General features: G+C 45.1%; 2 protein-coding genes across 2 annotated transcripts in view; one reads left to right on the forward strand and one right to left on the reverse strand.

Moving 5' to 3' along the window:
• LOC126568277 (armadillo segment polarity protein) overlaps positions 1-3,137 on the reverse strand; it is a 369,973-nt gene extending 366,836 nt beyond the window's left edge. The window contains exon 1 of the mRNA XM_050224735.1: positions 3,128-3,137. The gene's annotated coding sequence lies outside the window, so the exon portion shown is untranslated. The remainder of the gene's footprint in view (positions 1-3,127) is intronic.
• LOC126556988 (cytochrome P450 4c3-like) lies at positions 2,222-4,795 on the forward strand. Its single transcript, XM_050212597.1, has 5 exons — positions 2,222-2,471; positions 3,153-3,268; positions 3,356-3,635; positions 3,709-3,778; positions 3,862-4,795. The coding sequence occupies exons 1-5, from the start codon at positions 2,222-2,224 to the stop codon at positions 4,793-4,795; spliced, it is 1,650 nt and encodes a 549-aa protein (XP_050068554.1).
• The last annotated feature ends 5,937 nt before the right edge of the window (positions 4,796-10,732 follow it).

The raw sequence follows: 10,732 nt of genomic DNA on the forward strand, positions 1-10,732 counted from the left end.
TCAGTTTGGACGACTCTCGGTGTGCTATTTGTTTCACTTCTCTTGCTCATCTACGTTTACGGTTCGCTAACGCTATCCATGCTCTTGCATGTTGTAAGATACAATGGTATGTCGCTTGTTCACATCTCAGCAGTGCTGAAAAAATTCTTCTTCACTCTAATCACAGGAAAACAGGACGTAAGAGATTATGCCAGATAAGGCGATAGGACAAATAGTAGTGGCTGTTATTATTACACGTTAATGTGGGTTGCGAACCTGTCTGACTTGCAGCGCGCGGCAAGACTTTAATTATAAGACAGTATTTTTACGGAAAAATAAATAGTAAAGGTATACCAAAAGTTTTACTATGTAAATAAAAACTTTTATGCGAAAGAAAACTGATTTATAAGCAACTATTTTGACAGATGGCAGTCTTCTTCTTCTTCTTCTTCTTGGCGTAACGACGTCTAAGGTCATGCCGGCCATCGAAATGGCTTACTAGACGGCCGATACCACGTAGTTGGTTAGTCAGACCTCACTACGGGGGGACAGTCCGGATGGGATTTGAACCCCGGTCCTGCCGTTTGAAGACCGGTGCCGCTGTCACCTTCACCACTGGGCCGCCCCAGATGGCAGTCTCATACATAAATACCTGATATTGGAACATACCAAAGGTCATAACAAAAAATTATCAGCGCTCAGGATTTCTGGAGGATCTTTTTTCTAACAAGTCTAAATTATTTGGTGGGCTTCTTATGGACTACAGCTTGTATCTAACTCTCTTTTATCCCAATTCAATAACCTGGCTTTTTTGACATATAATTCAATATATATGGAGCCCAAAATCCTTCTCAGAATCTTCCTCGCGAATACTGTTTCGTGGACGCTCCAAGGCTCCCTCATGCTGCATACAAACTACTCGCTATCCTGCTGTTCCGAACGACGCGTATTTCTAGTAGGCTACCTGCTAGGCCTGCTAGACCTAGACCTGCTAGGCTATCTAATGGCTTACGAGTCTCATTGATATCCTGTTGTAGTTGGAGAGACAGTCCTCACTACGAGAGTGAAGGCTTGGAAGGGATTTGAACCCCGCTTGCCCCTAACCTTGCTGAGCTCTTTGACTTTGATATCTTAACATCTACTTTCCAGAATCGACTTCTTCACTGACTCCTGGGAATAGTTTAGCGATATCAGACTCCCCATTTGCTATTAGACTAGATATAAGACTAGACTTGACTATATTTTGTTAAGCCTAAACGGTGGCCATTTTTTATTTAAAAGCATGATGGCGGCTCTTTGCTCTACGGTTATAAATGGCCGACATATTTTGAATAAATTAAAACAATAACTTAATAGATAAACAAATAAATAAGCATAATGTAAAAGTGTTTGTTGTAAATAGCTGCGAAATTACATAATTCTCTTTGGGAATGTATTTCAAACAAAAAAAAAAGTAAACAAACTCGCAAAAACTAAACTCCAAGGAATGCCTCACTCTCCCCGGTGTGGAAAGAGCTGTATTTTGCAAGAGAAATAAAACACTCCACCTGTACGGCGGCGGAAACACTAATGAGACGTAAGCAGTGCTCACCAAGCAGCAGATAAGGTATTTTGGTTTTTCTTTTTTTGGGCAAAAATTTCCCCACAATCTCGTTGGGCCATTTCAACGCATCTGCACCACGTGGCGACATGCATGCTTGGTCCAAACAAAGACATTAGATAGGAGCTTCAGGCAAGCATGGCGGTGGCAAACTCCACCATAGCTGATCTTGTGCTCGCTGATGCAAACGGTTAAGCGGTTAATTGATTTACCAGTGCCGGTTTTGCCATTTGGCACTGAAGAAAGTGTGAAAAATGCATCACCACACTACCATGGCGCATCGAGCGAATTGCCTAATTGATGCGACTTTAATTAATGGCATGAAAATGATCCTCCCGAGCAGTCCCCCGTTGGGGTTGGATTTTTGCATTTCTAGCAAGCGTTTGCGCTGATTGGAACGTTGAATTACGCGTTTTGGTGGATATATTAATGGCCATTATAATTTTTCACTCGAATAATTCTTAGCGTTAAGGGTAGGGACACTTTTTTTTTGCGTACGCAACGAATGGGCGGGTTTAGTTTGTTTCTATATAAAATCGGTCCATACGATGCTTTCCGTTTTAGTCGACAATTTGCAGTTTCGGGTGCTAGTAGTGTATGCGCCTCTTGAGTGATTTCTATCAAAGTTTTTTTAAGCTTACAATGCCTTACAGTGATTCTGTGCTTACAGCCGCTATTGGGTCGGCATCCAATAGCTGGACTAGACAGCAGTTTATCGAAAGTGCACCCAAAACCAGTGTGCTGCTGCTAGTGAGCTTCATCTTTATTGTGTGCTGTATGGCGGCGTACCTAGAGCGCTATCGGCGTTTGGTTCGGCATATTAACTCGATACCGGGACCGGCCACCCTACCGATAATTGGCAATGCACTACTTATCAACGCAGACCGGGAAGGTACTATCAACACAATCAAACTACAGCTACAGCCCCCCGCAGAACTACTGCAAGTGTTTGATAATTTAGAAAATGACATCTAATAAGTGATTTTCTCCTTAGCATGTTGTCAAATGTTTAAAATAATTCAATGCTAAATGCTACGAGAAAATCCAATACAAATGTTACACCAATTGCATACATTTAGGCGCAGTGAAATGAAGCGTTTTCCGTACATGAAACATTTCAAGCAAACTTGAAGGAGAGGATTCGGAACATGAGCACGGATTCATGCCAAACCGTTCTACCTCCGGTGTGTCTTGTGTCATCGCCACTTGACCATATGGCGCTCGACTGCCAAATTGACACAATATATGGCCGACTTAAAGGCAGCTTTTGACTGTATCTCTTGGGCCTATGCTTACTCTCGAAGCTATTCTGTCCTGGCTTTACGGAAAATCATGCAAATTCAGGGTTGAAAATATATTTTGTCGCCAAATCCGGAATGTTCCAAGGCTGTGTGCTTATTTTCCTACTTTTCCTACAATCGTTGACAACGACTGTGTTAATATTCTTACCTCCTGATGGCTGCTTGCTACACGCAGACCACCTCTTTCCTGCCTAGTGTCCTAGTAGACTGATTGAGTAAGAATTTTTCTGTTCTCAACCACACACACATCCTATTCGCTTTCATCCAAACAGAACTCTTCAATCGCATCATTGCTTCCCGGAAGCTGTACGGACGCCGGCAAGGTATCACGCGCATCTGGAACGGAATGACTCCCTACGTGCTCATATCGCAAGCACAGGCAGTTGAGGTATTTAATTGCATTCGATGGTACGATGCACTATCCGTCTCAAAAATTCTTTTTTTCCCCTTCAAAACATCCCCTCCCCCCATGCAGAAGATCCTCAGCAGTACGAAAAACATCGAAAAGGGTCGAGACTACGAATTTTTGCAGCCCTGGCTCGGTACCGGGCTGCTGACAAGCCCCGCCAGCAAATGGCAGCACCGACGAAAGATCCTAACGCCCACATTTCACTTCCGCATACTGGCGGACTTTGTGGAAGTGTTCAACAAGCAGTCGGAGGTGCTGGTGGAGAAGCTAGCGCAAGAGTTGTGCAACGAGACAGGATTCGACTGTGTGCGGTACATAACGCTGTGCTCGCTGGATATTATTTGCGGTAGGAGTGTACAAGATAGTGGGCGCATGATGATTGATGAATGTCTATATGTCAATGTTTTACGTTCCTTCAGAGACTGCCATGGGATGTCCGGTGTATGCACAGCAGCAGTCCGATTCGGAGTACGTTAGAGCGCACGAGAAGTAAGTTTTGTATCGCATACTCTTCTTTTCACTCTCTCTCTCGCTACAACAAGCAAGTGATGGAGCGCACTTTTGCATTGCAGAATCGGGCAGATAATGCTGAACCGGCTCCAAAAGCTTTGGCTACATCCGGACATCATTTTCCGCTGCACGGAGCAGTACCAGGAACAGCAAAAGTGTCTAGACATCTTGCACAAGTTCTCGTACCGCATGATCACGGAGCGGCGAGCAATTATTCAGGCTGGTCACACCAAAGCCGGCCTGCCGGTGGACGCAAACAATAATAGCGAAGCTGAAGAGTCGCACCAACTCTCCAGCACTGTGCGCAAGCAGCTCGCATTTCTCGACCTGCTGATAGAGGCGTCCGATGGTGGCAGAGTACTTTCCGACACGGACATACGCGAGGAGGTGGATACATTCATTCTTGGTGGACATGACACGACCGCTACCTCCATCTCGTGGACCTTATTTCTGCTCGGGACTGAACCATCAATCCAGGCGAAGGCAGTGCAGGAGATTGAGCACGTGATGGGTGGCGATAGTGCTCGTTGGCCAACAATGCGCGAGCTGAACGAAATGCGATACCTCGAGGCGTGCATTAAGGAAGCGCTCCGGCTGTATCCGAGCATTCCGATCATTGGCCGACGGTTGACCGAGGACGTACGGCTGGCCGAACATGTGCTACCGGCCGGCACAAATGCGGTCATAGTGGTGTACCAGCTACACCGCGATCCGACCGTTTTTCCCAACCCCGATCGGTTCAATCCGGAGCACTTTCTGTCGGATACGAACGGCAGAAAAGCGCGTCATCCTTTCGCTTACATTCCGTTCAGCGCCGGGCCAAGGAATTGCATCGGGCAAAAGTTTGGCGCACTGGAGGCGAAGGCCGTGCTGGTGTCCGTACTGCGGCGGTACCGTGTCGAGGCTGTCGATCGCCGGGAGGATCTTACTCTGTACGGTGAGCTGGTGCTTCGTTCCAAGGATGGTCTTAAGATACGCATTACCAAGCGAAAATAAAAAGCTAATGCGCCATCCCCTGTGTACGCTAAACTCTTATTGTTTCTTTTAACTATTTTTATAAATTTTTGGTTATTGTTTAGATTAATTCAAGATTATACATTGTATTGCTTGTTCCTTTCCATTGGATTATGTGAAATTTTTTGAACCTTACTCCAAACATGTTAACCCAATATTTCGATCGAGCTTTCGATAGCCTTACCACCTCGTAGAAGAAGCTTCACAGGATCACAAGAGGCTCACAAAATAAAATATGATAGTAATAATATTCTGAATATTACATATGTATTCCGAACGATTGTCGCCACCTCACACAAGGTGGAAGCTCCTTATTCCCTCCCCCCAATCCTTCTCTTTCTACCATCGGGAGAATGGAAGCATTCCGCTCCTACCTGTTCGTAGAACCTTTCATTAGCAATGCGCTTGTTTGTCTTGCTCAATCAATTACTAGTTTTGTGTAGTTTCCTTCTTACTGCAATCACGTCCTACTAAGTTTTTTTATCTGCAATATCTATGTCAGTGGTCGGCAAGCCATTTCGAATGCGCTATATATAGTGAAAAAGTGAAAAAATAGGGTTGAACTACTTGCCACAATTTAGCACTATTTAATATATATTTTTTCCAAATGTTTAGCCTCTCGTGAATTTTGAGCGAATTAGGTCGGTGGTCAAGTTAAGAACAGATCAGAAACACCAAAACAAGGCCCTCAATTAAGCTCAATAATATAAGTTTTTGTGTACTACTGCTCTGTCCCTCGTAGAAAGGACTGATAGTCTAACTGCGTGTCATCAAGCAAGAATAGAAAGCGTAAGAACCCACGCTCCTTCGGGAAATACATTAACCAAAAACGAAAATCATTAAAACCCCCGTAGCACAAACCGATACAACGGTGAACGTACCAGTTCCCACCCAAAAAAGTGCGAACTATTTGCTTCAAAGCTTCAAAGACAACTTCGTATCGGATGTAACTGATTCGGAAACCGTTGCTTGTGTTCTCTCCAACATACCGAGGAGATTCACTGCTCCTTATGCTACCGGGTCGTTAACATTGCGTCGATCGTATCTGCTATAGATCGTTTCAAGCCCTCACCTGCTCAGGTTCTGATGGTATACCGGCTATCATCCTAAAGTGCTGCACCTCATCGCTAGCTCCATCGCTACTGTGGAATCTTTCCTAACATTTGGAAAACATCTTGGCTAACTCCCATCCACAAAAAGGGGCTGCAAAAATGATGCAATCAACTAACTTGGCATAACCTTGCTTAGTGTAGGTGCTTAAGTGTTCGATGCACGCAACTACATCAGCTCGAAATAAATAAATAAATAAATAAATAAAATCGCGGACCTGACGACCACGTCCAACAGTGCAACCGTGATTACGAGACTTCCAGTCAGACTTTCAGTAGACGGGGTAACCATACAGAGGAAACAGTTTGTCAAGGACCTCAGCGCGTCTTGCTTGACCCGAGGCTCGTTGCTGGAGTATGCAAACAAAGTGTGTTGGCCCAGCGCTGCACGGTCTCAGGCGCGTCTAGAGACCGATCCAGCGCAAAATCACGCGTTTTGCGCTTCGATGCTAGAATCGGAGGGAAGACTCTACCAGGACCAGATATATGCTGCTTGGTCTGCCTTTCTTAGGAGAGCGTATCCCCGGCTGTTCGAGCCGGGGATTTCGATGGAAGATTTCTCCGACCGTGTTGCCGTTGATGCATCTAAATCTTGTACTGTAACATACATGTTGCATCTATCGTTGTCTTTCTATTTTGTTTTGTAAAATCTATCGAGAGGGCTTACTTGTCCCTCGATTAGTATAATAAATAACGAAATAAATAAAAATTCAATGGCTAGACAGACTATCTATTAAAAGAGAATGTGAAGAATCCTTTTTCTTCTTTTAAGTAAGTTAGAATCTTGCACAGAAAATAGTAGGCCCTACCCTGCCAACCACTGAGCGTCAACGAGACGAAACAAAAGCAAAGGAAAGCAAGTACGAAAAAAGCTTTTCCAACAAGTGTTCTTGTGACTGATCAACGGGCACCGATTGCTGACACACAACCCCCCTCCATGGGTGGTGGTAGCCTCGACCGCTTATTAAATCATCGACCGCTAATGACCACCGATCATGCCCGCCACGCGTTCGCCAGCCGAAGCGGTAAAAGTTTTAGTGTCCGGGCGGCAAAGATGGATGAGACCCCGCGGGAAGCAAGGGAACCAACGCCCGGAGAGCGCTTGATTGGTTTCGGGGGCAGGGAGTTAAATCGTAACTAGTAAATAGTCACGGCTGTGTTAAAGTGCACCGGGTGCACCGGAGTTGAAGTGATTGTGTGCGAGAGCTTGCGAGTCCCTCTAATTGATCGACAACCACACAACAGTTTCGTACACCGGAATAAGCAAGAGGAAGGTGCAACTTCAATCCGCGAGTGAGCGCAGATTGACCCGTGTGGTACCAATGCGCTAGGGCAAAGGGTTGGTTTACCTTTTTATGGTACAACAAGGTGCAACCAGACAGTTTTCGGGCTGTTCACCCTGCACTAGGTGGCTCGTGGGATCGGTGGCACACGGTGTGGCGGCCCCTAGGAGTGTCCTGGCAGTCGGGTGCGGCAGATCAACGACACGGCCGGTGGCCCGTTGTTCGTCGGATGGGTCTACATTATCTTGCGCGAGTTCATAATACGGCTCCTGCCAGCGGTGATCGATTCTGACAGGTTCAAGGCCATTCGGGTGAACGGTTTTATTCGCGACGCCCCACGGTGCGCGGTGAGCGGGCCCCGGATGTGGGTTCACTGTTGACCCAGCACGGTGAAAGGCAACAGCATACCGTGCGACAGCATACTACGGAAGGAATTGGAAAATTCGCATGTTTCTGTCGTGTCCATATATCTGTGTCCAGACATTGAAGTCTCGCGAGAGCTGACAGTTCTCGCTGGGAGAAAGCAACAAGTAAACAACAACATTAAACCGCACTAAATTAAGTCAACGAGCAAGATCGAGATCGAGTGTTACTCTTGTTCGAAGAAACCCGTGCGTAAAGGCGAAACTAATCGGAGGGGGGGCCCGCAGACGAGCGATGGAAAGTGTTTCAAAGGTGGCCTCGGAGGTGCGAAGTACACTCATTATTAATGATCATATTAGCACGATGGTGCGGTGATGACAGATGTAATAATCTTTTAAAAGCTTGTTGAAGACAAATGTTCCCCCTCCCCCCCCCCCCCCCCCTCTTCTACCTTTCCACTAGACCGGAGCGCTAATTGACCCGGACACCATAGGGCATTCGTGATCGTGAGCTTTAAAACGGCGGCTGGCAAATATTCTACAACAATCGGTACGACCCCGAAATCGAACGGGGAACGGGAGAACGTTCCTTTTCTAAGTTGCGCATGTACATCAGAACTTCCGCGATTAATGTGCATACGTCTGTGCATCGACTTTTCTGCATTACTTCCAGGACACATCTAAGGAACTTCAACAAGTTTAAGGGGAGAAACATGGCTGGAATGCGCATGCCTGTGTGTTCATTTGTGAGACGTTTAAATTTTTATGTTGTCGATGTTGCTACGAAGGAAGCAAACAAAGTCAGGCAAAAACTCCACTGCCTCCCGATGATCGATGCAACGAAGCGTCCGGTGGCAGCAAAGAAACAGAAAAAAAAACCGTAACCCAACGATGCCGACGACGGTCAAAAGGTAACGAAAGTAATTTACTTGCGCTTTATGCAGCGCCGCGAACGCCCTGTTATGAATGAGGTCTTAATTCCAGGCATATTAAGGGGAGTAAATCGATTTATGCAATTAGCCTTCATAATAAATACATTGATTATAATGATAACACACTAATAATGGCTTCCTTCCATTGGCTTATGCGTTGCGTCGTGATTGTTGACATTAAAGTGACGTGCAGTTTATTTAGCTGGCATGCATACCCTTAACTAGGGGGTTCTTTAGTTTCAATTTTACCCACCGGAAGGCAGGAAATCCTTTTTTGAAAACCTACCATCCGAACCGAACGAAACTGCAAGTACTTTTGATAGAAACCCAACGAAAGCTTTAGTAATTTTGGTTCTTAGAGAAAAAAAAACATATTTAAATAAAACAAACATCCAACTTGTGTTGGCTTACGCTTTTACGATAAAGTTGCATACACATCGGACGCTTTAATTAATTAGGTAATGTTTTGTGTTCACTGAGCTCACACCGCTAACGATCTTTCTTGCTGACGTCAGCCAATCAAGCCTTTTTTTCCAAGACAATACTATCACGCCATCTTAAATTGGGCTTGAAAGTTCGATAGTTAGGGCGGTCCTGGTGGTGTAGGCGACAGCGGAGCCGGTCTTCATACGACTGGGACCGGGGTTCAAATCCCATCCGGACTCGTCCCTCCGTAAGTTTTGACAAGTCTAGTAAGCTTATTCGATGGCCGGCATGACCTTAGAGGTCGTGTTAAGCCAAGGAGAAGATGTTCGAAATAGCTTTGATCGTTCGAAAGGCTAAAAATTGAGTCAAATGAATGTGTGTTAAGCGCTCTGTTGTTTACAGTGAGGTCACTGTGTACAGCTCCATAAAACATGACAGCGTAATGGCGCTCCTTTCGATTTTCTTTCCAATTATACGGGATCAAAAAGCCTACCAAACCGTTTTCCTCTCTCAGAACAGATTTCCACAGCTTTTGATAGATTTAGAGGTATCCTGAGTAAGGATAAAAGTTCTTTAAAGTTGAAGTTTATTTTTGTTATTGCACCATTTTGAAGCCTAATTAGACAACCGAACAGGCTTCCTCTAAGGATCGTCCAACCGTAGGTAAACTAGCTAAACTTCAGGCGCCCAATTGTTTAGGACCGTTCCCCCATAAAGAGGACTTCCTATCCAGCTACGTGGTATCAGCAACCTGGCATTGATATAATAGCCCTTAAGGCCAAGCAGAAGAAGAAAACTTACCTTGACCATGGGCGTTCAGAATTACATTAATCGTCCCTGCGATTGCATAGCTTGTCGCGGGAGTATTTAGCACCAGAAAGGAATTCCCATTGGAGTTCCTTTTATGCTACCAGACAACCATACAACAAAGGAAAGTCATCTAGCAATTTGGCTCACGATGATGCGAGCTTTTAGTTTGAATGTCTCGCCATCTTACTTCGGCGTGCGGCTTTGGAACGCAAAACCGTGCTTCTTGGATAACTTGGCTAAAGCTAAAGCCCGAATCAGACAACATCGCTCAGGCATCGGTGAGGAACCTGTGTTCTGCCTGTAAATTCTGAGATTTTCTAGTAGAAGTAGAGCTTAAATTTACGGCCAATCCATTATCCGGCTGTCTGTCATCTAGGGTTAGCTGTTTCGTCTTCAAAATTTACATTTATCTTCAAAATGTCAATTAATTAAGACCAGACAAAACCATCATAAAGGACCTGTACTTCCTGTTTTCCAACGAATAGTGTTCGATACGATACTGGTAATATATTCCCGTGTGTCAGCTACAGTCAGTTTCTGACAGCAATGCAATACTTTACCTTTAATGAGACAACCATTTACTATCCCCTACATTGACGCGATGAAAATAAATCTACCAAAAACTAAACATCCACTAGAACAGCAACTGCACCCCATCGCCTTAACACATCCTTCCCAGCGAAACCATCAATAACAAAGGAAATGGGTACGCTCGTGACATTCAATGTAAGGTAGAGCAAAGTACCGTGCACACTAACAATAAACGCATAAAGTAAAACTATCCATAAATACCGAGGAAAATGCTTCACCCATGCTAGTTAGATTGCAGCCAAGCGGCAAGGCCTCACCTTAACATTGTCTCTTTAAGTATCCCTGACAGTTATCGCAGTGAAAAGTGACAGAAATCAAACAAAACGAAGCGGCTGATACAGCCGCCGTTCTACCGCGAGCGTTTACTCTCGCGAACTCGATCACCGTCGCGGTCCGCTCTTTGCTC

The sequence above is a fragment of the Anopheles maculipalpis genome, chromosome X, assembly GCF_943734695.1.
Source record: "Anopheles maculipalpis chromosome X, idAnoMacuDA_375_x, whole genome shotgun sequence".
Taxonomy (NCBI): domain Eukaryota; kingdom Metazoa; phylum Arthropoda; class Insecta; order Diptera; family Culicidae; genus Anopheles; species Anopheles maculipalpis.

Bases quoted from the DNA above. Each gene is read 5' to 3' on its own strand.
- LOC126556988 (XM_050212597.1), top strand. From the start codon at position 2,222: ATGCCTTACAGTGATTCTGTGCTTACAGCCGCTATTGGGTCGGCATCC. The intron at 3,269-3,355 runs GTATTTAATTGC...CCCCCCATGCAG, and splicing joins CGCAAGCACAGGCAGTTGAG to AAGATCCTCAGCAGTACGAA. The intron at 3,636-3,708 runs GTAGGAGTGTAC...ACGTTCCTTCAG, and splicing joins CTCGCTGGATATTATTTGCG to AGACTGCCATGGGATGTCCG.